This window comes from Aulonocara sp. 'chitande type north' Nkhata Bay, linkage group LG19, assembly GCF_057382095.1.
Source record: "Aulonocara sp. 'chitande type north' Nkhata Bay isolate Kocher_YH1m ecotype deep benthic linkage group LG19, A_spYH_male_GT1.1, whole genome shotgun sequence".
NCBI classification, from domain to species: domain Eukaryota; kingdom Metazoa; phylum Chordata; class Actinopteri; order Cichliformes; family Cichlidae; genus Aulonocara; species Aulonocara sp. 'chitande type north' Nkhata Bay.
This window is the reverse complement of record NC_141362.1, coordinates 27,002,984-27,030,847: the sequence shown is the minus strand read 5'-3', so window position 1 is coordinate 27,030,847 and position 27,864 is coordinate 27,002,984. Positions and strand designations below refer to the sequence as shown.

At 39.4% G+C, this 27,864-nt stretch overlaps 1 protein-coding gene across 5 annotated transcripts; it reads left to right on the top strand.

The window, feature by feature from the left end:
• The first annotated feature begins 75 nt into the window (after positions 1 to 75).
• Positions 76 to 26,101, top strand: ppp2r5ca (protein phosphatase 2, regulatory subunit B', gamma a). 5 transcript variants are annotated; one of them, XM_086274089.1, is made up of 16 exons: positions 76 to 370; positions 466 to 531; positions 1,445 to 1,595; positions 15,381 to 15,580; positions 18,148 to 18,258; positions 18,380 to 18,472; positions 18,652 to 18,782; positions 18,867 to 18,926; positions 19,163 to 19,271; positions 19,513 to 19,566; positions 19,749 to 19,919; positions 20,018 to 20,145; positions 20,524 to 20,625; positions 20,791 to 20,863; positions 22,236 to 22,352; positions 23,837 to 24,145. In XM_086274089.1, the coding sequence occupies exons 1-16, from the start codon at positions 344 to 346 to the stop codon at positions 23,879 to 23,881; spliced, it is 1,638 nt and encodes a 545-aa protein (XP_086130215.1). In that variant the 5' UTR covers positions 76 to 343; the 3' UTR covers positions 23,882 to 24,145. The 5 variants fall into 5 exon arrangements, with proteins under 5 accessions (XP_086130215.1, XP_086130214.1, XP_086130219.1 ...); XM_086274088.1 differs by lacking the exon at positions 23,837 to 24,145 and adding an exon at positions 24,153 to 26,101 and having other exon boundaries at positions 78 to 370; XM_086274093.1 differs by lacking the exon at positions 23,837 to 24,145 and adding an exon at positions 24,153 to 24,291 and having other exon boundaries at positions 78 to 370; positions 22,271 to 22,352.
• The last annotated feature ends 1,763 nt before the right edge of the window (positions 26,102 to 27,864 follow it).

Here is a 27,864-nt window from a genome sequence, read left to right as displayed (position 1 = left end):
GCCCTCTTGTGGCGGTGGTCCACTTTTACAAGCGACACCGGAGACACATCATTCGTTTAGGGCTGGAAAGTGCAGCTATGACCAGAGTAAGTTGGGTGTTGACAGCGGACATAGACCGTATTTGTTTCAGTTGTTAACTACATTTCTACAAAGGGTGAGTAGTGCTGTGCAGCCGTCGTAGAAATAGGATGACTGCTTGCGGCTCCGACTTAGTCACATGGTGTTTGAATGGTCAGTCGTGGAAGCCTCATTATTAGTGTAGTGCAGACGTGTTTTAACCAGGAGCCTGCTGTCAGTGTGTGGCCACACTTTCACTGCTGACACTGGGGATTCCCATGTCAGCATGCCTCACAAGAGCAAAAAAGAAAAGGTAAAGTGGACTTGGATAGGAATGCTGAATATTTGTATTCATGTATCTGTTTCTTTCTTTCTTTCTTTTTATTAATTCCCATGCTCACTCTTTAGGACTCCTCCAAATCTGGAAGATCCAAGAAATCTGGGAGTAAAAATGGGCCTGCAGGTGACCAGGACGTAAGTTTTTTTAAACTTCTCACTGTCCAGCGAGGATCTAAAGTTAAGGTTACTGAGCATTTGTTACTACATGGATCTAATGTCTGTAGGCCAAAACTTTTATTTTCTCTGATACTTTTACTTATTGTTTATTTATGCAATTCTTTGTACTAATTGTGTTCAAATGCTTTACCAGCATTAATAAGTGACAAAGAGGAGGTTTTCTGTTGATTTATGAGTTTTCAGACGTCATGCATATCATATGCATCATGAGCACATATTATAACGCTATCTTGACTACAACTGCTTTTACTGCTTTCTGTGAGCGTTGCATTTGTGTTCTTCAAGTATAATGGCTTTTTGTCCTCGTGAAATTCAGGCAAACCTACTCATGTGACCTGTGGCATGATCTTATGACTTTATTTTCTTTGGAAAATGCTTGCATTCAATCCCTATTTTTACCCCCACTGTGCCCTGTTTGACTTCTGCATGTAATACCAGCCATCGTCGTGGCTATTTTTGTCCTTGTCATTTGTACATCGGTGATGTTGAGTGGAGTTCGGAAAAGATCTGATTGATTGACTCCTGGACCTGCTGTGTGTTCCCATTGACAGCTGTATCCTTTCCATCTATGTTCAATTATTCTATCCACTGAGGTCCATCACAATCTCTGTCAGCAGATGCAGTACAGCACACCGCCGGCTGTGATCAGGTTGCTTAATTGAGAATCGCCCGATCTGATTCAGAAAGGAACTTGAGCCTTAACTGCAACACCCTCGCCCCTTCTACTCCCTCTCCCCCTCCCCCTCCCTTGGACTCTGCAGTGACACTTGAGAAAAATAATTCCTGTGCCATTTCCTTCGGGGCAGGAACTACCTTTCCCTACCTTGCTCTAGTAACAAGAGCCCTTCCTCTATGACTCTTATTTCTGCAGGGCTCCAATAAGAAAGTGCCTCCTGCAACTCAGCTGATGAGGGTAAAGCAGCCAGGGTCACAATCGGCCGTCAAGAGGGAGAAGAGGTTCAGCACTTCCTTTTTCCCCCTCAGTGCTAACAGAGAACTACACAAGCTACCCGAGCTAGCCGGTATGCCTCCTTCAGTATACAGTATCCCAAAAAGGAGCTGTCTTTCTTTTCTTCCTGTCTTCTACAAATGCAGCTCAACTACAGTTCGCTTATATGCAGAGATAAGCTACACTTCTTCTGGAAAACACAAGCTGACCTTTATCTTAGATTGCACGTTTGGCCATTATGGATGAAGGGAATCATATTAACAATTCATAGCCTTGGTGGATCCTCATAACCATCTTTTTAACCTTGAGGTCTCACTACATAATTTATATCTAAGCAGACTGCCCATCAGCTTTATCTGTAATGCAAATGATGTGCAATCAGCTGTATCTGCAATCGTACCTGGAAGAAACAGATATTACCCACCATGGAGGGCTCATGTAAGATAACACTGAACGAATGGACTGAAAGAATCTTTGAATCTGGGCCACTGGATAACAATAAAAAAAAGAAAGCTCCAAATCAAACATTTAACGTAAGCTTGAGCATGGCCCGTAATGTTAATCGTGTCAGATAAACAATGTTGCATAAGCTAATGTTATAACACAGCCCGGCCAAGCCATGTGGATAACTGCGATGGGAGACTTGTACTTGTTTCAGTGTCAGTTTAGTATTAATATTAAACAAACCAGCAAACAGACACCTGTAATTATAGCAAGCATGTTCCACTGTCAGTTTGCCAATTTACAGCATTGACTGATTCAGTTGGTACATAGTGCACGGATGCTGACTCTGAATTAGGTTGAGGTTTGAACATTTGCATCAATCTTTCATGGCTTCTTTCTTTACACCCCACATTACAGACAGGATTTGGCCTAAGTGGTTTCCTGTAAACTATACCCAGCTATGCTTTGTTCTCATACCTGGATGAGGTGGGTGACACTACAAAGGAACAATAGAGGCGTGCAGCACAGACAGGGGTGGAGTGAGACACGCACACGGTTGGCAGAGTGTGGCAGTTTATCTAATGATAATTTGAAAAGTAATAATTAGCTTTGTGTTTCTGTTACTGAATGTTCTCTTGAACCCTGCAGTGAGGTGATCTGATGGCTGCAAATCAATAAAGCTGTCTGATGACTGTGAAAATTACATAAGTCATATTGATGGCACTGAATACACATTGGACATGTATTGGGAGTTTTTAAATAATAATAATAATAAAAATAATAATAATAATAGAAGAAGAAGAATACATTTAATGGGATTATACAATTAAAACAGCAAACCTGAAATATACCATGACAGAGCATAGCTTAGCAGTTAGTTAAAAGTAGTATTTAAAGTTGTATCATAAATAAATTAAATAAAACAAACAGAATATGGCTAAGGCTAATATGGCTATGGTTTCAATCAAAGTGAATAAACTTGTTTAAAAAGTTTGAAGAGCAGTCTTAAATTATATCAATGAGTCCAGCGCATGAATGTGAGGAGGTAGAGAGTTCCACATGTAGCTTAAAGAAATGGCCCGAACACCCACGTTTCTGAGATTTAATGAGAGTTCTTGCAAATAAACCTGCTCATGAAAACCAGATCAGTGACATCTGCAGGGCAGAGACTAAAGAACTTTAAATGTTAACGTGAATATTAATGGAAATGCTAAAAGATATATGTACATGTTACACCTTGACTTACCGGTACATGAACTTGATTGGGATTATTATTGTTCACATTTTCATTGCAGATTTTTTAAACCAAGTTATTAATCAATGAATGAAAAAAAATAAGTGAGTACCACCCACACACTTTATTAATTACTGACTTACTCTGAGCAGGAGCTCACTGTGAAGGTCTTTCATTAGGACAATGTGCAGGAGCTTAGCCGAGGTTAGGTTGATATTCTTCACTGTTATTGGAAAGTATTTAAATGTTTTCTTCTATATTACTATATTATAAGATATGCCCCAAGATTACACTGAATCCCAATAAATTCACACAGTAATCAAATACATAAAAATAGACAGCTACAAACTACAGACAAAACTACTTTAGTCCTGTATGTATTTTGTTTGTGTGTGTATGCTTTTGAGAGTAATGAAAAGTGAAACATGTTACAAGTCTACAAAGGTCATGCATGTGTTAGAGCTGCTGCATATATGAAAGTTTTTGTCTGTTTCTTTCTTACATGGAGTGCAACCGTGGGTTCACATGGTCTCATTTGGTGAGATGGACAAAATCTTGTCAGTAGGACAACGTTGCATGTTTAATGAAGGCGAGTAAACAGCAAGTTGCTCCAGGTGTTAGTAAAACATTTAGTAGTAGCTTTGTGTTTCAGAAGCCTCTTGCACAGATGGCCCAGTCTGTGCTGCCACCTTTTGACTGAAAATGAAAGAGCTGTTATTTTGGGAGCTGTAATGTTGAGATTTTTCATTGAATTCTAGCATAATCTCAAGTCTTACTGCCCTATGGCTGACTGTACATTGAGAATAAGACAAGTAGCATTATTCAAATAGATTTCTTTTTCAACAAACGAATTACTTTTTGTATGACTTCACTGGACTTGTGACTCTAAAAAGGTGTAAATAGTATATCTGTTGAGTAAAAGACAATTTTTGTATGTGTGTCACCAAGTGCAACAATATGGCTTACTGTTGTGTTTTTAACACTTTTGTACAACAGTGGAGGAAGTAGGGGGGAGGCATAATGTATAATTGACCCATCAGACATGTTAATAGGATAAATTGTGCTGTGGGTTTTGAGTGGGAGTTTTAACAGTGAACTAATACGCTAGATCTCAGAAACCAGAAGTATTTCCCATAGAGTAACAGTGGTATTTGAAGCTTTTGAGTATGTCCAATTTGCAAGAAGTAAGTGGCAGCTTTCAGTAAATACTGGTTCCCGTTGTCATGGCTGTGGAATGTAATGGCACCTCTTGGAGAGGCTTTGGCCCCTGAGAGAGAGAACAACAAGAATAAAAACTGCAATACACTTGGCCTGCCTCGCCTCTGCCTTTGCTTTAATTGCTTAATATGTTCCTCTGTGTCACTGGGTGCTTCTTTTCAATGAGTTTTAATTCACACTGTAATGAGGTGCAGAGAACCCAAAGCAAACTTACTGTTGTACCTGCTAATGCAGAAATTACTTGCCAAGAGAAATTTTTACCTATTAAAATAATGAAGACATTTATTTTTCAGTTATAAGTGAAGCAATATACAGTGTTGTGCAAAACTCTTGAGGCATATATTTTGCTAGAAAAATGAGAAAAAGGTGTCGCGATTGATTGAAATATGTGCAAACATACATGGAATTTCAGTACATAAGGCAAATACAGAGTTTGTACAATTCTATTAAACTTGAAAGTGAATATTTGGTGTGACCACCTTTATTCTTCAATGCAGCCTGAACTCTCTTAGGCAGCTTTCTTTTCATTTCTTAAAGTAGTCTTCAGGAATTGTTCTGCAGGCTTCTTGAAGGACTTTCAAAGCTCTTCTTTGAATGTTGGCTGCCTTTTGTTCGGTTCTCTGCCAAGATGATCCCACACTGCTTCATTAATGTTAAGGTTCAGGCTCTGAGGAGGACAGTTCATGACTGATAATGTACCATTGTGTGCTTTTACTGCACTGAGAGTGTGTTTGTCAGATTAAGAAATTAGACTGTTGCCACTCAGACGCTTCCAACATCACTGGCTGGCATGCAGCCCCAAACCATGACAGAGCCTGAATGCATACTAACAATAATTTGAACCAAAAATGTCAAATTTCATCACTGTTGCCACTCATTTTGAGTCCAGTTCTTGTGTAATTTGGTGTACCTCTGCCTTTTCTCCTTGTTCTTTTCCTTAAGAATGGCTTATTGACAGCCTCCCTTCCACTAAGACCATTCCTGATCAAGCTTTAGGGAACAGTAAATGGATCAACTAAAGAACCAGATGCATTTATCCCATCTTGTGTCAGGCCTTTGCTTCATCTACTGTAGACAGTTTTTAAGCCATTTTGCTTCTGTGATCCATTTATTCAGTTTCCTCAAAATTTTTAAGGACACATTGCACAGCCTTGCGAGATATGCCAAAGATAAGATAAGATAACCTTTATTAGTCCCACACGTGGGAAATTTGTTTTGTCACAGCAGGAAGTGGACAGTGCAAAAGTTATGAAGCAAAAATTAGAATACAATAAGAATAAATACAGTACACAACTGTACAGAATAGAATAAAATAAAATACTATACACAGTAGAATAAAATAGAATAAAATATACAATAAGATAAAAATAGAATACAAATGCTATATACAACTGAGTAAAAATACAACGATGCCAGAGAAGATTATTGCACTTAGTGTTATTGCACATGTGTGGATGTGTGTGTTTGATCAGTTAAAGTCTTTATTGTGGAGTCTGACAGCAGTGGGGAGGAAATACCTGCGAAATCTCTCCGTCCCACACCGTGGGTGCCGCAGTCTCCCACTGAAGGAGCTGCTCAGTGCTGTCACAGTCTGCTGCATGGGGTGGGAGATGTTGTCCAACAGTGATGACAGCTTAGCCGCCATTCTCCTGTCACTCACCACCTCCACTGGGTCCAGAGGGCATCCTAGAACAGAGCTGGCCCTTCGGATCACCCTGTTCAGTCTCTTCTTGTCCCCGGCAGAGATGACCAGAGACCACACCGTAAAAGATAGCTAAGGCCACCACAGAGTCATAGAAGGTCTTCAGGAGTGGACCCTCCACTCCAAACGACCTGAGTCTCCGCAGCAGGTACAGCCTGCTCTGCCCTTTCCTGTAGAGGGCGTCTGAGTTATGAGTCCAGTCCAGTCTGTTGTTCAGATGAACACCAAGGTACCTGTAGCTGTCCACAGCCTCGATGTCCATACCTTGGATATTCAGTGGTTGCAGTGGAGGATGTTTGTGCCTGCGGAAGTCTACCACCAGCTCCTTGGTTTTACTGGCGTTGATCTGGAGGTAGTTCAGCTGGCACCAGTCCACAAAGTCTTGGGTCAGTCCTCTGTACTCTTTGTCGTCCCCATCAGTGATGAGGCCGACTATTGCAGAGTCATCAGAGAACTTCTGCAGGAAGCTCTGGGTGGAGTTGTGGGAAAAGTCTGCAGTGTAGATGGTGAAGAGGAACGGAGCCAGAACCGTTCCCTGTGGGGCCTCCGTACTGCAGACGACCCTGTCCGACACACAGCCCTGAGTTCTCACATACTGTGGTCGGGTCAGTGAGGTAGTCCAAAATCCAGGTAGTGAGGTGATGGGCCACTCCAGAGTTCTCCAGCTTGTCCTTCAGAACCGAGGGAAGAATAGCGTTGAAGGCACTGGAGAAATCAAAGAACATGATTCTCACAGTGCTTCCAGCGGTCTCCAGGTGAGCGAGGGAACGATGTAGGAGGTGAATGACGGCATCATCCGCTCCAATGCCAGGCTGGTAGGCAAACTGAAGTGGGTCCAGTGATGAGCTTGTTAGGCGCCGAAGCTGAGCCAGGACCAACCGCTCCAGGGTCTTCATCAGGTGGGATGTCAGAGCCACCGGCCTGTAGCTGTTGAGGTCCTTGGGGCGTGAAGTCTTTGGCACTGGTACAACACAGGGTGTTTTGCTAAGTTGTCTGTTATGTGTGGGGACAACTCTTTTTCATCCCTTGTGTTAGGGGCTTTTTTTATGCTTGAATGATTCATAGGTCAGTGCTAAGTGGCTTAGTGAAAAAACATGACCATTCCTTTGAAAATGGTCCTTTGAAAAAACTTTGAAAGACCTTCAAAATGCCCGAAGAACTATTTTTCAAGACCACTGTAAAAGTAACAAAGTCTCTCTCATTGGAAGCAAAATATACGTGTCTTTTAAATAAAACATTTTTGTGCAACAAATGTCCTTTAGAGTAAATCCATTTTCTTCTATGTTTGCTTAATTGTGATTTGTACATTATTTGAACGTGTCCAACATTCATTAAGTGGCATCAGGATGGGACGAACACTGACTAATAAGAGATTCAGGATAGCTGGAACATACTGTACATCTTGGCCTTTTTGTTGGACTCTTCATTAAATTCCAATTAATTGTCTGACTATGTCCATTGTTGCAACACAGCATGGTCCCTTTGTTTTTAAATGACTGTGAAAATGGCTTTGTGAAGCCCTTTCTGTTATGAAAAGCCTAGTCTGTCTTGTGGTGTGAATGTGGTTTCACTGTGTCCTCTGATAAATCACATGAAAAGCAGGACAGCCTCTTCATTATGTAAAGATGAAATGCAGATTAATCATTCAGTGTCTGCAAGAATTACTTGTGCTGAAGTAAACATTCCCAAAGTAATTATTCACAAACAAAAACATTTGTCACGTTATTAACAGTAACTGAAGAAATAAGCATAGCCGACTACTACATTTTACAGATTAATGTAGAACATGGCATACTCAGATATGTAGTATTTATCTCATATTTCTAATTAACTTTAACATTTGTCTGATCAGGTAAATTGTGAGACAGGAAACCACTGCTGTTTGGAGTTTCTATTCTGTGTCTCTATGCATTTAATTTTCTGTGTTCTCGCTTTCATTTCCTGCTTACAGCTAATTGTACTAAGAATGCCGGCATCACTCACAACATAATGCTGTATGTCCTGCCATTGCTCAGAACAGTGTGGGATTCGTAAGGCACTTTCACAAAGTATGTCAGGCACCAACTAAATTTTATTGTAGCTTCATCTTATTTATATTTATTTGATTTCACATTGTTTTACATGCTATAAATGGGTCTTTCATCTTGTGTGCAGTGCCTCCACTGGCTCTCTGTGGCTCTTCTTGCTGGAGACCACTGTTGTTTCAACCCTGAGCCGTCCAGGTCTCAGTTCTCATGTGGTTTCCGCTTGTCTGTGTTGCTCATTGAATCCAGAGCCCCATCTGACCCTCTTCTCCAGCTCCCTTTGATAAAGAACCAAGGAGAAATGACAGGAGGAAACAATGAAAGACTTTGAAGATTGAGCCAGGGCCTCTCTCTCTCTCTCTCTCTCTCTCTCTCTCTCAGAGTAAGTTATTTCCAGCTGCTTATCCTAAGTCAGATTATGCCAAACCCGCTGCTAATGGCTGAACTGTAGAAAAGATTCAAGTTAATCTGATCTAAGATCTGTAGCAGGGCCTGCTTTGCAGAGCGTCACAGGAGAGCAGTGAGTGGAAAGGAGGAGCAAAACCAAAAAATAAAAAAAATAAAAAAATCCGACGTATGACCCACCTCCTATGCAAGCTCTCATCCAATCATCTCCCTTCTCTCGAAGCAGTCCTCGTCTCGATTGAGCCAGAGCAACATGGACTCAGCCAATCAGCTGGCTCCTTCGCTGTTTACGTCACTACCTAGCCAGTTCCCTCCAGCGGCACAGAGCTTCATTTTCTGATCTGCTTTTGTGCTAAAATGGAGGCTGGCCTCTCGCCCTGAGTGGAATCGCCTTCCTGGTTGAGGTTTAGATGTTGACATGCAATAAATCTGGAGACAGGATGGTTGTGGATGCACCCAATTCCAATGGGCCGTTTCAGCCGGTGGCTCTTGTGCACTTCAGAGGTATGTAAGGACAAATTATTCTTCCTGTATTGTCCTATGGAAATTAAGAAGAGCGAGAGAGAGATGTGTGTTGCTGCGCTCCTGTTCCCCTTCACTGGCCTGGCTAGTCAGCCGTTTAGTGTACGCTTATTGCGTCTTAGTTTTAGAAAGCGAGCGGTTTTATCGGAGAAGCAGTCGTTGCTTTTTAATGTTTCGGTGGTTAGCCGTGAGATCCGGGAGCTACATAAAAAAAATCTGGTTTTAGTAGCTAGCTGCCCATCCCCCCGCCAAGCTAGTGATGTCAAAGGAAGTGAGGTCATAGCCTAGGGAAGGGTCTCTTCTTTAGTTTTTCTTGTGTTTGGATGTAATTGTGTATTTCTGGGTTTGTTGTGCAGCTGGTAATCGCTGTCCGTAAGGCAGAGATAAGTGGAAGTCAGCTATTGTATGATGGCTTCACCTTCTCGGTGACTCTTAACTGGCCTAGTGTATTCTGTCATCTTATAGTGAGTGGGCTATAGGCAGCCACTGCTCTGCAGCAGGCTGCAACCCCTTTCTCCAGCTCCCCCACCCCTTTCCCTTGTTACCGGCTTGCCAGTGGCATGCTTAAAGGCAACCTTTTGCTCAAAACAAGAAATTCAAAACAGAAGGCATCTCACGGGTGCACGTCGTGTAAGCAAAACACTGTGACCCAGCCATTTTTGTCAGAGCATAGCAGCAATATTTTAGGATTACAACATCGGACTCTGCCTCTTAATGCCTGTACAATGTATTCAGTCATGTCTGAAAGGGCCAGCCTGTTACCACTGTACTCCGGGTGCAGCCCAGCGTTAGATGAAGCCTTAGGCAATTATTGATTACTCTCTATTGAGCCAAAGAGGCAAATGCCTTGAATGACAACAGTGTTGTGGTACAATCGGGCTTTCTTTCTCATTCTGTTTCTTCTCTTTGTGAGTCCATCGTTCCAGCCGTGTTCAGATCAAACATCTCTTATCCCAGCATTTGCAAATTTAATCCCGATCCAGCTGAAACTGATTGCCATTCACGCTTGGCATATGAATGAATCAGGCTAATTGCTGTGTTTCAATTCAGTTCTTCCTCTTGCGTTTTTTTGTGAGATACTTATTCTGTTACTAAACAAAAAACGTATTTACACTTGTATAGGTGTGTAAATGCATATGGTGACTCATCTCGGGGATAGACTTGAAGACTTGCATCTATGTTTGCCTAGTCTTAGAAGATTAACTGAGCCTTCCACGCACTACACTACAAGTATTGTTAGCAGAGCAAATGCATTCACACTATACTTTGACACAGTTAGCTGAACAATGGTAAATTAGGCACTCCACCAGTACTTTGACAGAAATGTGGGTTTATGTGCTTAGTTTGTGAAAAATAAGCCCAAAGTAAACAAATGAAATGTGTGATGATACATTTTGTCTTTCAAATATTCTGAAAACATGAACATGGTGCTCGATCCAAAGCTATGTTTATATGTGAAACTTTATTTGCCTCCTTGTCTGTTTCGTCAGACATTATTTAAACAGCAAGCGCTGAGACGCACTCCTCGCCATTATTAGTCACAGTGGAAGCTCGAGCTATAAATGTGTCTCAAGGGTGTCAATGATGCATATCTTTTAACTGTTACCAAACAATAAAAGGGACCTTCATCCAGGTGCTGCACTTGACAGCATCTATATCATGGATGTATTTTTAGGTGTTGCCTACAACCCATTCAAATTTGTTGAAATGGTAGAAAGTGGCCAAACTGGCTCCTCCTACACTGTCACACCTATGACACAGTTTCTTTTTGTGGTGCTATAAATAGTAATTGGTCAGTGTTTACATTGATCATATCGTACCGTCAATAAGGCAGGTTGCCAAACCCGTCCTGGCTTCAGACTAGCAGCTGTTCATTTGACCCATTTACAGAGGAAACCGTATTGACTATGGCTCCAATGTGACTCCCACTTATTTATTATCTTGGATTGAATTGAGGGGTATTAAGATAAATCTTTCTCTGTTCTCCACAAAACATGATGCTTGGGCTTGTGTGTTCATGCACATGCTTCTTCCCACCTAAGGCTTCTATGAGTTATATTAATAGAAGTCACACTATGGTTAACATCATTTTTGAGACCACAACACTGGGCCTTTTTATGTGTTACACAACAACGTGGTTTGTACATTAGGAGTGCACAGAAACTTTACAGTATAGACAGACAGACAGGCTTATGTAATCCGGTTGTTCAGTGATGACGCGACGAATCCTACTTCCGGGTCTAAAGTAGTCTGCGTTTAATATGGCTTTTGTGTTGTTAACATGTTTAATGTTATGTATTTTCTTCTATTTGATCTCAAAAAGCTCCTAAAACAGTCAGTGATCCCTGTTGACCTCCCTCGGCTTTTATTACCGCTAATCATTTATTTAAGCTCAGTTTTTAAAACCTTAGGATGTAACTACAGCCCAGACCATGCAGCAGTATATGAATGACTAACTTCGTATTGTGGATGGATTATCTCAGTTGTTCTCCTGGCTGAAGTTTGGTCCTTTTACAGCATCCTGCCATGCGATTACATTTGTTCCTGACCACCGAGAAAACTCACGTTAACTTTTATCGAGTGGAAAAAAAGTTAGCTTGTTTATATTATGCTAACATAGCTATGTCGCTAGCGGTCACGTAGCAAATCATTATATACCAGCTAGCCCAACTTCAGTAACCCTACAAACGGCACTGCTGTTTAGTTTTCTGTCTTCATTTATGCTGGAAGTGATAGCAGAGCTGTACGTTTTAATTTGTATCCAAAACCCTGCAGTCAGGACATGCTATATTGTATTTAGATAGAAGCTAGCGAGCTAACTCCCTGCTAACTTCTAACTCCGTTAAATGTCATAAATTCCGTTTTCATGGATGCCTGGATGCTAAACTCAATTGTTACACCTGGTAGAGCAGAACGCTGATCATTTTATTAAAGATGAAAGACTTTAGACAGTTTTTCAACTCTCAGTAATGCCATAGTGATCGTTTGATATATGGACCTGCAGCGGAGTTTAGACCCAGACACGGCTAGTGACGTCAGACTGAACAACCGGATAGGAGTGCCACAAGCCTGGCAACTCATCCCTGGACAGCTTTGTGTCCTGCAGGTCCAATTACCAAATATGTTACAACACAGTTCTTATAGGCTATAGATAGAAATGGTTCACTTAAGGACTTTGGTGCTTAAAAAGATAATAAATGTTAATTTAAGCCTTCTTACAGTTCCACTTATCTCAGATTGGGAGTTTAAAATGCTGCTCCTCAAGTTTAGTCTACAGGCTTTTTTCTAAAAAAAAAAAAAAAAAAACCGCTGTGTCACCTTTGGGAAATGGTTTTCACCTGCTTTTGACGGGATAATGAAAAAAGATGTATATCTTGGATGAAGCTCTCATTCCTTGTTATTTCCATTGACAGCCCCGTCGACTGCCAAATCTTTATGGAAGTGGCTGATAATGGCTGTGCACACACTTGCCCTCTCCTCTGGAATTCCCAATCTGTTACTGTCATCAAGATAAATTGGCCAACTTGAAACTGACACTGCAGAAGTGTGTGTGTGTGTGTGTATTTGTGTGTCCGAGCCAAGTCTCCATTATGTCTGAATAGAAGATCTCTCTTCTTACCTAGAATCTGCCTGTTTGCAAGAATGTGACACACACAGGCTTTGTGTGCACGCGTGCATGTGCACCATCCTCTATAGTGTGCTGTTGACTTAGTCGCTCTTTGTGTAGGTTCAGTAAAAGTAGGGCAAAGCTGAATATGTTTAGCTGTTTCCTCCTAAGTGTCTATCGAGTCGCAATGATTGCCTGCTTGTTTGTTTATTTGCTAATTAATTGAATTGTAATTAAAAACGAGATGGAAAAACATAATGAGACCAGATGGAATTAATTAATCTCAGAATAATATGATTATATGTTGATTTCAAGTAACCAGTTTGCAGTGCTCAGTTTAGTGTTATCAGCTGGTAGCTGGTTGGTGCATATGCACACCTTTTTCTCATTTTAGTCCTCTGCTAAATTCATAAATCATAATTTGCCTCACAACCTAATTTGCTTATCTCAGTAATAGTAAGCTCTAAGCCCACAAGTTGCAGTACACTCATGGAAAACAAATGGGATTCCCCCCTCCCCCCCTCCCGTTGCTGTGCATATATATGATGTACCTCTAGTCACCCATAGCATCATCAGCCTCCCCCAGTGCAGGCTGCATCCAAGTCTTAAGTGCCAGCCCTCAGTCAAGGCTTCACCTTCACTGATTAGTTCTTTTTAGGCTTGTCAGCATATATGGTGTATTTTGGGGGCATGGGGGTATTTTAAGGTGCATTTATTTGTTTGTTGAAAAAGTTGGACACTTAACTCATTCACTGCCATTGACGTCTATAGCCGTCAATGGCAGTGAATGAGTTAAACCCATTGACTCATTCACTGCCATTGACGGCTATAGACGTCAATGGCAGTGAATGAGTCAATGGGTTTAACTCATTCACTGCCAATGGCTGGCAGTGAATGAGTTAAATAATGTTAAGTCACATTTATGAATCCCTGACTTCTTGTTCAAGTTCACTTCAACAACAACATTTAACTATCATGGTTCTGAAAAAAAAAGAAAAAAAAGAGCTCCAGAAACAACCACACAAGCAGGGAAGGAATACGACAACACCACATAGAAAAGACAGATCAGGGATCTTGGGTTTGAACAGAGGACTGTGTTACTGCAAGTTGCTCATTGTGTATATTAAATTAGACTGCATTAAACTTCATACTCAAAAAAATACTATTTGTGATGCCACATGGGGTTACAAAAAAAGACTAAATTAAGAGGCAAAAGTTTTTTTTAAAAAGGACTTATGAGAGACAGACCACATTTTAGGCAAATAATTATTTTTTTGCTGTTATTTAACATTTATTTATTAGTGTTGCACATGGGCATTATGAAATCTGAGTTGTTGTTTTTTCTTTTGGTACAAAACACATTAAACTAAATGTAAAAGCTTTCTGAATATGAAGGCTGTAAGTTCTTCTCAAGCTGTTGCATCATGCCAGACTAGTTTGCTGCCTAGCTTCAACAGTAATAAACGGTCACTTTATTATTACCCATAGCCACTAGTCGCTGCCTTAATGATAGAGGCAGCTCATGTGAGTAATAGCTAATAGTTAAATGGTTAATTTTAATGTATCCACCACCCCGATAATGTTTAGTACTTAAGTGTTGTTGAAATGGAAGCTTTACTGACCTCTCAAATTATTTTAGAGCCCAGGCTGTCGGTCTTTAAGATGCTTCACCCAGTTATGCTAATATTCAGTGTTCAGCTGCTAGTGGGGGCGGAGCTTTGTGCCTCCCTGACTGCAGCATTGCTGTATGTCAGCTGGAGGAAGCAAAGATGCCACTATTGGCATCAGTAAGGTTGCAAGTGAATATCTAATACCACTGTAAGTTTTAGTAACTAGGTATGTTTATTTTATTTATTTATTTATGTATTGCTACTGTAGATGCCTACAATATTTAAAAAAATACAGTTCTGTTTTCAGAATTTTGGTCTGCATTTATGGTTTTTGGATAAGCAGCTGGTTTCTGTTGGCATTGGGGTTTTGTGAAGACTTTTCTTCAGTTCTGACTTTCAAAGGTAACATTAAACATCATAAAAGAGGAAAAGAAATGGGCTACATCAAAGTTGTGTCAAGTAACTACATAATTATGGTGTCACTATGTGTTATTACTGCACCCCATGAGCAGGTAGCACTGAAAATGGTTATTTCCTCCTTGGGTTTTCATGTGTGAAGTGTGCACTTTGGCAAAGGTTGTTTGTTTGTAAGCCTGTGCTCTTGAGCTCAGCTGGAATCAAAGCAAAACAGAGAGTCCTCAAACCACCATGGACAAATGTAATGACTAGCTAAGGTTCCTTTAGACATCTCTCAGTGTGTGTGAAATGGTTAGTGTGACCGTTCACCTAGTTCCCAAATCCTTCTCCCTCTATCCTCCATCCTGTCTTTTCTGCTCTGCTCTGTTAGCCTAACCATCTTAGTCTTTCTCTCAGCGCCCTCAGTTTTCGTGACTCATTTGCTACTCTTCACTTTGTTGCCATTTTACATGTTGCAGTTTTAGCTGTCATCCTTGACAGATAAACCGCCTCCCTTCCTTTCTCTTGTGACCCCCTCACTCACCCTCATACGTCTCCTTTCTTCTATATTCTCAACCACTTTATTTCATCACCACTTTTCAGCCTTCAACACTCGTTCAGTTGTCCCAAGACTCTTCTCCCTCTGCCTTTTCTTCACCCACCTAATTTTTTCCTCCCCTCTCCATGTTTCTTTAGATGTGGCCCCTGCGGAACAGGAGAAGCTCTTCATCCAGAAGCTGCGACAGTGCTGCGTTCTTTTTGACTTCCTGTCTGACCCACTGAGTGACCTGAAATGGAAGGAAGTGAAGCGGGCGGCTCTAAGCGAAATGGTGGAGTACATTACCCACAACAGGAACGTCATCACAGAGCCCATCTACCCGGAGGTGGTTCACATGGTCAGTAGAGCTGAAGGGAGTTAGGTTTGTCCCTAATGCTAAAGATGAGGCAGAAACTTGGGCTAAAAATATTGATACTCTGCTAATGTTTCCAATAAGATTTCAGTGGAGCGTTTGTGTAGTACATCATGTTTTTTTTTTTTTTTTTTTTTTTTTTTTTTTTTTTTTGCATTCATCCGGGTTTTAAATGTTTTTTACGGAGGCTTCTTCCAGTATTTGTTTTTCCAGATAGGAAACTGAAAGGTTTTTTCTTTTGTTTTGTTTTTTTACTGATGACTTAGTAAAAAACGAGCAATGTGAGGTTTTTTAACACTATAAAATATATATATATAAAGAAAGCATCCTAAGTTGAAGGCGTAAATTTGAGTTTTTGCTTTCTTCTAGTATTAACTTTGCATTACTGATGTGTAAGCCTTTTCTAAACAAGAAAATCTCTTCTCATCACTTGTATGAGTTTTTTTTTTTTTTCTTCTAAAAGAATGAAGTAGGTTAAAGCCACTGGGAATGAGAGAGAAAAGGCACATGAAAGCTCTTACATTAAAAGGGGACTTTTCCAGCAGAGGACTTTCTCTTGGCACACAGAGGGATGCATTTTATATTTTCAGGAGCTACAGCGGTTTGTTTAGGAAGTAATGAAAGAATGGCCTTCTCATTTTTTGCGGCAGCAACTTAACCTTTAAAAAGAATCAAAGTAAAACAAGATTGTTATGACAGGAGGAATTGTGCTAACTAGAGATGCACTAATTGATCAGTAAGTAAGTGAGCACCACACATATTCGATTCCATGCGGATCCACCACATCCTGAGATTTGCCTGCCCAGAAATGTTATTGCACGTCACGCCACCGCAGACAACAACTGTTGTCATTTTGCTTGATAGCATTATGCCAAACACGTAATCTACATGTTTGTTTACGCAATCCACTTCCTCCTGAAAGCAAAATGTAACATGTAAAGACCTGCATTGTACGTGGTTACATTATAGGGTTAATGTATTCACCAGTAATCGGCCATTATTTGTAACCTTTTCCTTATTTCTACAGGCGTGTCAATCTGTATATTTATTCAGCGGGTTGGTGGTCTAATGTCTATTTGACTTGTACCCAATTTCAGTTAAATTAACCGTTTATTAGTTCATATTGTGCAATGTGACAGGTCCCGGGTTCAACTTCCGGAGGAGCCCCCAAATATGTTATGGCCTATCTAGGGGTGGCCAGACCACAAAATAAAGCTGTTTCATCCTAGGCTCATCCCAACCAGCAGACCTTTTATCACTTGCCCAGTGCTGTTCGCCTGTCCACCTAGGGATGGACTGCCTTTTTGTTTGATTATAGTTTTGTCATGTTTTTCTTAGTTGGGGAGGCAAGTTGCTATCATTTGGTTTAATAACGAGTCAACATATTGTAAATAAACCATTATCAAACTTTACCACAATTGGTAAAGTTTGATAATGATTTATTAAACATCATTATCAGATTTCTGATAATGATGTTGCTGCTTGTGGTCTGACGAGGATGGATCACCCTTATGTTGTGGTCTGGCCACCCCTAGACGGGCCATAACACTGCTCATTAAGTCCTCATTGTTTGATGTACATGAAAGAGCTGAACATAACATGGAAACACCATTGTCAGCCAGCTCATTTGTCTGAATGAAGGCCCTGTTGAGTTGTCGGTGTTTTATGATAAATATGAATTTAAATTAAATTGTTTATGATGGAAACAATATAATTGTGAATTATTGTATCCAGTTGCGTTCATCTGTTCACGTCAACAATAAAGCATTTAACTCTGTTAAATGGAGCATAAAAACAAAACAGAATATTTGAGTTTTACGCTCACTTGTTGTTTGAGAGAATAAAGCTCAGTTGTTTCATGAGTTTTATAACTTTGTTCCCATTTTGAAAAGATTACCTGTAATGTTCAGAAATGCATATAGAGGTTACATAAAATGCAGTGCCCTCTTTTTATTTGTGGCTTTTGTTCTTGTTGTTTTTTTTTTTTTTTTTTTTTTTTTTTTTTCCCTCGTCTTTTTTCTCTTTTTCATCTTAAAATGAAGAAAGTGCCCTTGGTTATTGGTTGAAGTGCAGTGCAGCACAGCACAGTGCAGACAGTCTATCTACCTTGTAGCCTGTCTTTTCTAACAAGGCACTCAGTGTTTTAGTAGGCCACCTGCACTGTCCCATGATCTGCTTTGTGGGGAAGAAGCCCACAGGGGAGTCAGTTGACACTGAGAGACCAGAAACACAAGATACTTGGATTATTGTGGGCTAAACCCTTGGGGCCCAATTACAAGGACAAAGCTACCATTACCTAGAAGGAAAACATATTTTATGGTCAATCAGTCTTTTTTTCTTTTTTATTTATTTGAAATATCTTTTATAACTATGTTTAGTTTAACGGTGGGCAATATTTTATGTCAAAAATATCTCTTTATTATCCTAAAGTTGTAGTTCATATCGTTCCCTAACAAAACGACAAATGGAAGTCTGCTTAAATTGCATGCAGTCATTTACAGTAAACATAAACATTTACAGTAAGCTATCGTTTTCCTTTTTACTTGTTTCAGTTTGCTGTGAATATGTTTCGAACGTTGCCTCCATCATCCAACCCAACTGGAGCAGAGTTTGATCCTGAAGAGGATGAGCCAACACTTGAAGCTGCATGGCCTCACCTCCAGGTTGACATTTTATTCATTCAGTTTTCTACACACAAGTCGAAAAACGTTTATTTCTAACCTAGAAGACACTCAGAGATTGATTATAATGTGCTTGCATATATTCTGCTTTTGTCTGTTGCAGCTCGTCTATGAATTTTTCCTTAGGTTTTTAGAATCGCCGGACTTCCAGCCAAACATAGCGAAGAAATACATCGACCAGAAGTTTGTTATGCAGGTAAAAAAGAGGGCCTAATATTTTTTTCACGGAACTCTGAAAATCTATCATGTGGTTAAAAATAAATCATGAGAATGGTAGTAACCAAAAAGTTTGTAAAGCAAAATAAATAATAATAAGAATAATAAGAATAATAATAATAATAATATTATTAACATTTCACTTTTCATCTCTCAAAGCTCCTAGAACTATTTGACAGTGAGGATCCCAGAGAGAGAGACTTTCTCAAGACTACCCTCCACAGGATCTATGGAAAGTTCCTGGGGCTGAGAGCATACATCAGAAAACAGATCAATAACATTTTTTATAGGTGAGTTCATTTTGGATAAGCTAATTGCTCCTTTATCAAGAGTTTGTTTATTGCTACTGAACAAGTCTGAACTTGTTCTTACAGGTTTATCTATGAGACAGAGCACCATAACGGTATAGCTGAACTACTGGAAATACTTGGAAGGTATGGCGCTGGTGTGCGAGCTTTGGCTTTCATAATAAGCACAAGGTGTCCTTGTGCTTATTATGAAATCTGAGTTGTTGTTTTTTATTTTAGTACAAAACACATTAAACTAAATGTAAAAGCTTTCTGAATATGAAGGCTGTAAGTTCTTCTCAAGCTGTTGCATCATGCCAGACAGTGTTTTAGATGTTCTAATGATTCTTTAATGGGTTTTTCTTTTTTTCCCTCTTTGACAGCATAATCAATGGATTTGCCTTACCACTAAAAGAAGAGCACAAGATTTTCCTGTTGAAGGTTTTATTGCCTCTGCACAAAGTCAAATCACTCAGTGTCTACCATCCACAGGTAAGCCATACAAGCTTTTTTAATATTTTTAATTAAAACTTTTAAAAAAAATATTTACGCATACATATTTTCTTGTCCTTATATGATTTGTGTAGAGACTCCTCTTTTCATGAGAGCAGCAGGTCATTCAGTCACTACATGTCTCAGCCAGTCGACTCGTGTCCCCTTTCCTTTTAATTTGCTTGTGCATTGGTTCAGATACTTTGACTGTCCAATGAATGTATTTGTTTGTGAATTGCAGCTGGCCTACTGCGTGGTGCAGTTTTTGGAGAAGGACAGCACTCTAACTGAGCCGGTATGTCTAATAAAAACATGCTAGGGTAGTTCTCATTTAGCTTTATGCTGTTTGTCGAAACTTTGTAATTTATGCGCCTGTTTGATTTTTACACTGTGATGCCTTGTTTTTATTTCAGTGTATTTTCCTTATTTTTAAGCTCAAATCTGCTATCTGTTTATTCTTCCTGATTGGTTATTTAGGTGGTAATGGCTCTACTAAAGTACTGGCCGAAGACTCACAGCCCCAAGGAAGTGATGTTCCTCAATGAGCTGGAGGAGATCTTGGATGTTATTGAGCCCTCTGAGTTTGTTAAGGTGCAAGAGCCTCTCTTCAGACAGCTGGCCAAATGTGTTTCAAGCCCCCACTTCCAGGTACCGGATGGATAATCACAATTTTCATAACCCTGCAAAGAAGTGCTTAAGTTGTAGTGGCTGTGACTCCTAAAAAACACTGTATATGTTCTCTTTAGGTGGCCGAGAGAGCTCTGTACTACTGGAACAACGAGTACATCATGAGCCTGATCAGCGACAACGCAGCAAAGATTCTGCCAATTATGTTCCCCGCTTTGTACCGCAACTCAAAAACCCACTGGAACAAGTAAGCTGCATCTCGTGTGGAGATGGTTCTGTGTGTACTTTTGATTACACATAACATCAATCTGACATGATGCCTGGCACAGTAGTTCACATATTTCCCTCAGTTACTTTTCATCTGCTGAACTTTCATATCTCAACTCTATTCACATCACTCTAGACTCAAATTAAAACTGGCTTAAAGGGCGCGTAATCCCTATATATGTTTGCACTCATTCTGTCAATATGCTTCATTTAATGCCACCTGTTTAAAATGTATGTTTTAAATTTTAAGTCTGTCTGTAGTAATAATTTTAGGTTTGATCCTCCAGGGCAAAAGTGACCTTTACACAAATGCTGCTGCTCTTATTTGACTCTCAATACCTATTCCTTGTGTTCATAGGACCATCCACGGCCTCATCTACAACGCTCTGAAGCTTTTCATGGAGATGAATCAAAAGCTCTTTGATGATTGCACACAGCAGTACAGGGCTGAGAAAAACAAGTAAGCATCAAAGTCTCATCTTCCTTCAGTCTTTTAAAGCGATGCTGAAGTGGGGCATAATTACAGTAAGCCTTAATGCTGCAGATGAATTGTTGTGTTGGATTTCACATTAATCAGAGGATTGGAACCGTTTAGTGACAGGAGGGTTGGTGCTTTGTTAAACAGGGAAAAGGCAAAGTCAAAAGAACGCGAAGAGGCTTGGCTCAAGATTGAGAACCTCGCCAAATCAAATCCACAGGTGAGCAGTATGTGAAGTTATTTAAGCACAATCCCTTCTTAACTGTTTGTGAGTCTGTTTGTGTGTCAAACTATATGATATGCACTCCTGACCCTAACTGTTTGGACAGATAGTCTCTGTGCTGAAGTGCTGCCGGTAAATTGGTAAATAAATAATAATAAATTCAAGGACCAGATTCAGTCTCATAATATGCAACTGAAGTCAAAATGCATAATATGGCTTAAAAACAAATGCTACATATGTTTTCCTCATAAAGAACTAAGGCCAGGTTGTCCTTTTAAACCCCTAGCATTTTTTGTAAAAATAATGGTTTTGATTGAGTGAATGGACTGTTTTAAAACAGTCAAATACAATGTTCTTTCTGTGCTAGTGCATACACACTCCAATTAAGCCAATTCATTGGAATTTATTTTACCATCTGTGATGTCATTACCGAAACACAGAGCCTAAAGGAAAAACTGAAAATGTGTAAAACTGTCCAAATACTTGGGTCCAGGTGTGTTTTCTGCGTGTCCTGTGTGTAAAATTGTGTTGCTGAATTGTAGTTTCCTTTCTGTTCTTTCCTGTTGAGGTTTTGTTTAGTGGTATTTGTTTAAAACCCAGCTTAGAGATTCATTTTTCCCTCCCTAGTAATACCACTAGTAACAGTGGAAAGATCTTTGAGGAACAGTGTGTAGTTGTGGTGAATGGTTGAATTGGGAATTTCTATCCTTCTACGAGAGATCTAAAAACTATGGGAGTCATTTTAATTTGGCTAGAAATGTGGTGTTAGGAATCCAAAATAATTTCTTTAAAACTAAAATCAGCATGAAATACGATGGTGTTTCGTTGTTAGGCGTCATTAAAGGAATATTTCAGCATTCAAGTGTAAAAATTTGATATCACTTTTATACCTTTAGACTAAACTGGGAACTAAAACTAGCATCTGATTACATTAGCTTAGCATAAGACTGGCTAGCGGTTTCATGCTAAGGTAGTTGCTACAAGCACCTGCTAGCTGTAGCTTATTTACAACATAGCCATGAGAGCTGGTATTAATATGAATGAGTATATTTCCCAGATACACTCAGCAAAAACGTAACATTTCCACCCCAAAGAGCACGACTTGGCTTCATTGTGCTTCAGGTACAATCAAATATTTAGTTTAGTATCTTTTTTTTTTTTTTAATTTTCTAAATCTGATACAATATTTTTCATATTTCCTTAGTAAAAACTCAAATTTCTAAAATCATTACTTACTGTTTTCAATCATTTTGATTCCGACACACTCTTATTCCTTTTCTAAATCATTCACTGACTTTTGGATTAATTCTTCTTTGCATGCAACTGAAAGTCTTTTCTCCATTCTTTTTGTTTCTTTTTTTCATCATAGTTCTCTATCTATGTTCATTCCTCTGACCTCAATAGTCCTGTAGCAATGGAGACGGATGTCCCTTTGATAGAAGATGTTCAGAGGTTAAAAAAGACAGTTGAGGAGGGCGCAACTCAGGTAAACCTGACTTTCTCTCTGTCTCTTTTTCCCCTTAAAATTACCAAATACTTTAAACACAACTAGCTACAGATAGCAGTTTTATTCATTATTACTATTGCAACTCCAATTCAATAAAAGTTGGGAAACTGTAAAATGCAGATAAACCCATTTTTTATTTGCGGTAGAGCACAAAAAATATTAAGTATTTACACTCAAGAAATATAATGTTAAGAAAATTTTTATTTTTTTTATTTGATGGTAGACATCATTCATCTCAGACAGTTGGGAGAGGGCCATGTTTAACACTCTGTAGCCCCTCCCTTTTTTTTTTCTTTTTTTTTTTAAACTGTAAATGTGAGGCGACCCCGTTAATGGACTTTCAGGAGAGGAATGTTGTCCCATTATTGTGCCTTATAGGATTCCAGCTACTGTCCTGGGTCTTTTTTGTCTTTTCCTTTTTTTGTGTGTTTGTTTGTCTTTTTGTTTCATGGTGCACCAAATGTTTTCAGTTGGTGAAACGTTTAGGCTGCAGGCAGGCCAGTTCAGCTTCTACTATGAGCTGCGGTTGTATTCGAATGCAGTATGTGGTTTAACATTGTCTTGCTGAAATATGCAAGGCCTTTACTGAAAGACATATTCTGAATCTGACCACTTGTTACTCTTTTAACATTGAGATTGCCTTTTCACATGTGCAAGCTGTTCTCTAAAAAGAATGTCACATTTCGATCTGTCTGACCATAGAGCAGTTTTCTGGTTTTGGTCCAGAGAAGACCATAGTATTTCTTGATCATGTTCACATATGGCTTCTTCTTTGCATGATAAAGCTTTAATCTGCATTTGCGGCTGGCACGGAGAACTGTGTTCACAGACGGTGAATTGTAGAAGTGTCCCTGAGCTCATGCACTGATTTTCATGGCAGGGTCATGTTTGTTTTTAACGAAGTGCTGCTTGAGGGGTCAAAAGATCCCAGGCATCCAGTGTTGATCTTCAGACATGTCCCTCGCACACAGAGAGTTCTCCAGATTCTGTGAATCTTTTGGTGGTATACACTATAAATGATGAGATCTCCAAGGTCTTCACAATTTTACAACGAGGACAATTATCCTGAGATTGTTCACAATTTGTAGATGCAGTTTTTTTGCAGATGTGCCCATCTTTATTTCTAAAAACAAAACAAAAAAAACAACCCTCTCTGTTAGAGGCTTTTTTTTTTTTTTTTTTTTTAATGCTCAGTCATGTTACTGATCTGTTTCCAATTAACCCAATTAGCTGCTAAATGTTCCTTCAGCTGTTTCTTTTGAAGTACCACTAAGTTTCTAGCCTTTTGTTGCCCTCTCCCAACTTTTTGAGGTGTTGCTGCCATCAAATTAAAAACAAGTCACTTTTTTTTTTCTTTTCTTAGCATTATCCTTTTTTTCCCATTTGATATGTTTTCTATAGTCTACTGTGAGTGAAATGTGAGATCAGCAACATTACATTGTTTTTATTTACATTTTCCCCAGCGTCCCACCATTTTGGAATTGGGGTATCATTGTTGTTATTATTAGCTACAATAGACTACTGGAAAGTGTGTGTGTGTGTGTGTGTGTGTGTGTGTGTGTGTGTGTGTGTGTGTGTTGTGATGGTAGTTTAGAGTTCAGTATTATGCAAATGACTAAAAACTGTGTAAAGTATATTGCATTAAATCTTAACTCAGCTATTGTGTAGTTTGTAACTTGGATCATGATATCTGTCGCTGTCCTGAAGATTATTTAATAATCCTGAAAATAAAAATGAGCCCAACTTTTCGGCTATTGTTCTTTTCTGTTATTCGAACAGTTGCAGCATGAGCAGCGGAAAGAGCGACCCATGATGCGACGCAAATCGGAGTTGCCTCAGGATATCTACACCACAAAAGCCTTGGAGTCCCACCGCAGAGCTGAAGACATGTTGACCACCCACGATGGACTCTAGGTCCCACAATCTGCTGGCTCTTGGTTCAACTAACCCTCCTACACTCTACAGCCATGGACATCTTTTATGCCCGGGTGCCAGAGTTACACTGGTGATCCAAGCTGGGCTTTCCATCCCTCCTGTCAGTCCCCTCCCCCAGAATACTTAGTTTTCCTTATTCCTGCTGCTCCAGCACAGAAAACCTGTATCCACCTCCCTCCAATTTCTGCTTTCTCAGGTTTTTTTTTTTTTTTTTTTCCTTTATTTGAAGAGGAGTAGTAGTATATGTGTGTGACTTTTAGACTCGTATTTTCTCATCATTTTCCTCATTTGTTCACCTTCCATTCTCCTCTCACGTCACGGTGCGCTCACTGTAAATGTGGAACCTGAGAGTACAGACAGCACAACACAGGTTCTTCATTCCTTCTTACAAATGTGTTCACAATGGATGGATACAAAAAATTAGGAACTGCCTGACTAAACGTCTGAGGATCGTCTCTTAGTCTTTTCTTTGTTTTCTTTCAAAGGGAACAAAAACAGACCCGATTGGTTCAGATAGAAGATGCAACTTTCTGTTACCTGTTGTATGTTTTCTTTATTTTTGCTGTAACACGCATCTTGTCAGTGCCAAGACTGTTGTGTTCTGTTCGATTCATGTTTGTATCTGTGACTTTAACAGGGACACCTGACGTTGTTTCCAGTCACTGGTGTTTTGGGGTTTGTTTGTTTTTTTTATTTGTTGGTGTTGTTTTGGTTTCTTTTTCCACTTAAGACCAAACTGAGGCCTGTCCTTAGCCTTGCAATCTCCCGAAAAGATGGATAGTAAAGACTTAGTTGTCCTGTGGACATCTTGACACTTTTCATTTATTGTTTTGTGCCATATGCCGTTCTTTTGTATGCTTGCTAATTGACATTCATTGGCAATATTTAAAAAAACAAAACAAAAGCAAAACAAAAAAACAGACCATGGTGAAGCCTACAGTTCAAACAATGGTACTGCATGAAAATTGTGTATTTGCTGCCTATATTGTTGGAATTGGTTGTAGCAAGGTGTTGTAAGCTCTCAGTCACATGTAACAGGTGCCTGCTGACTAGAAATGCAGAGCATGGTGCATTCACGTGATGATGTAAGATAGGGTATGAATATATTTATATAAAATAAATGGGGAAAATGTAAAGGGGAATGCAATAGAGGGTGAGTTTTTCCTGTGTTGAATAGAGAATTTACACCTGCAACTCAACTTGTTGGTTTTTAGCATTACTCAGAACATTTGCTCATTATGTTTATTGAATAAGTTGGTTTAATATCCTCCAAGAATTAAATATGGAATTGGTTTATTATCGAACAGAAGTTATTCCGATTTTTTTGTTTGTTTGTTTTGATTTTTCAAGCCCTACCACAAGAGTTACCAAATGTAAAGACGTAGCATGTTTGTTTTGCTACCAGTCCTACTTTCACTTTTCTAGTTTGTAGGTTTTATAATTTGTGTCCTTCTCAGCGAGGAAGATTTTAAAAGTTCAGGAAATATTTTCCAGTCAGTACCATTGTTTAAACCAAGGTCTGCTAGAGGTCTTCATATTCGATGTGTTGTATTTCTTTGTATTGTCTCTGGAGGTTAATAGTGTGGATGTCAAGTTCTGGATTTTTTTTTTTTTCTTTCTTTTTTCCGGCCGTTCGGATTGCTCCGCGCTGAAACACGCCGGCGTGAAACGGCCGCAAAAATACCAGATGCTGAAAATAAACTGACATTGTGACTTGGCTTGTTAACTGTATTAATACTGTATTTGCTTGAATGCAAAAAGATGTAAATTAAAACTACCATGTTAAACATGTACCTTTTACCCTGGAGGAATGCCATTCACCAAACTGATTTCTGTTTATGAAACAGTCCTGCTTGCTGGGAGAGATGTTTTAATGAATTTTAATGAGTTTGAGTCAGAGGTCGGAGGTTTCCTTTTAGTGCTGAAAAACAAGTCAACCGTGACGAGAAGAGATGATTTAAAAACGATTTGGTGGCTTGTTCTCTCTGCAGGATCTTCTCAGATCTTTTAATTTTAACATATTATTTCCAAAACATAACTTAAAGTGTCCTTTTTGTATGTCACCTGTACTATATGCTTCATTTAATATTGTATATATGATTTACCTTGTTTCATGTAGTGTTATATATATATATATATATATCTAGATTAATTTTGTACAAATTGTCCCTCTGTACAGAATAAAACATCAATAGCAAGTGAAAGAAGTCAATCTGGCACATACCGTCTTATTGCTCCTCTTTTTGGCTGTACTTTCAGCATCATGAGAATTTAGGAAATGGCTCTTATTTTTATTAAAAGTTTCCTCCTCCATCAAATAACTGAAAAATATCCATGCCCATTGTGTGAACCTATCCCTGTCTTTAGTGGTGTAAAAATTCAAATGAATAAAGAGATTATTTGAATATATATTTTCAACCATGCATCCATTCTGACTTTACTATCCAGACGTCTTGAATGAAATACACGTGATATGCACATTTACCACAGCAGCGATGAAGAGTATCGACTCACAAAAAACTCATTGATTAATCAGGGTGTTGCGTTACTTATTCTTTTTTACAAATTTACAATCATGCGTTTAAATCTATACACATTATAATAGTGTGCCACACAGGGATGCGCTTCCAAACACCAGATTCAGCAGCTTAAATTTCTGTTACTATAAACTGAAATGAGGATAAATCTGAGGTAATACAAAATATAACTAAAGGCACAATTTGGATAACTTTTATATAGCATAATAATATATATTGAATACTTTTTGGCATAAAAATACATATTTTACATGCATAAGTTTGTGTCAAATGCAGTGTTGGGACTAACGCGTTATTAAGTAACGCGTTACAGTAGCTACGTTATTATTGTGGTAACGAGCACTGTAACTAGTTATTATGCCAAAACCGGGAACGCGTTACCCGTTACTGGGATTTAGATAGGCTCGTTATTCGTTACTTCGTGTGGTGTCTATCGCGGAGCTTCCACAGATTCAATAACATTAGCAAGTGGTGGAGGCCAGCAGGTGGATGAAGGAAAAGGGAGGCAAGAGGAGAGACCCGAAGCGGCCGCTGGTCCGAGAGTGTCAGGTGAACTGAACTTCAGGTAAGAAGTTATGACCTGCAGTCCATCTGAGTCACATATAAACCAAGTTTAGGTGGAGTTTATTTTCGTTATGCTGACTTTTTCGTACTGCGTGCTAGCTAGCATGACGGAGTTTCTATACAGCTGGGTGGGTGCTATGTTACTGATGTTGAACTTTATTTTGTTCATACGGTTAATTATTAGAGTTGCCAACCCTCCCGTAAAAAACGGAATCGTCTCGTATTCAGAGAAAATATCACGTGTTTCGTATTGAGGTGACATTTTGTCCCGGACTTCAGCTACAATGGAAAAGACACAAAGCTGGATTTATTCTGTGTTTACGCTGCACAGCTGCCTCTTCTTCTCTCATTCTCTGCCCCTCCCTCTCCTGTTTCTACTTCAATCATGAAACTGATCAATGATCAGCTGATCGGCTTTTCTCTCTTGTTTATTTATCGCCCACTTTGCGCCAGAA

Coding starts and splice junctions, on each gene's coding strand:
- ppp2r5ca (XM_086274088.1), top strand. CDS start 344: ATGCCTCACAAGAGCAAAAAAGAAAAG. Junction 20,146..20,523: donor TCAAAAACCCACTGGAACAA/GTAAGCTGCATC, acceptor TTGTGTTCATAG/GACCATCCACGGCCTCATCT. Junction 20,864..22,235: donor TCGCCAAATCAAATCCACAG/GTGAGCAGTATG, acceptor TTTTCATCATAG/TTCTCTATCTATGTTCATTC.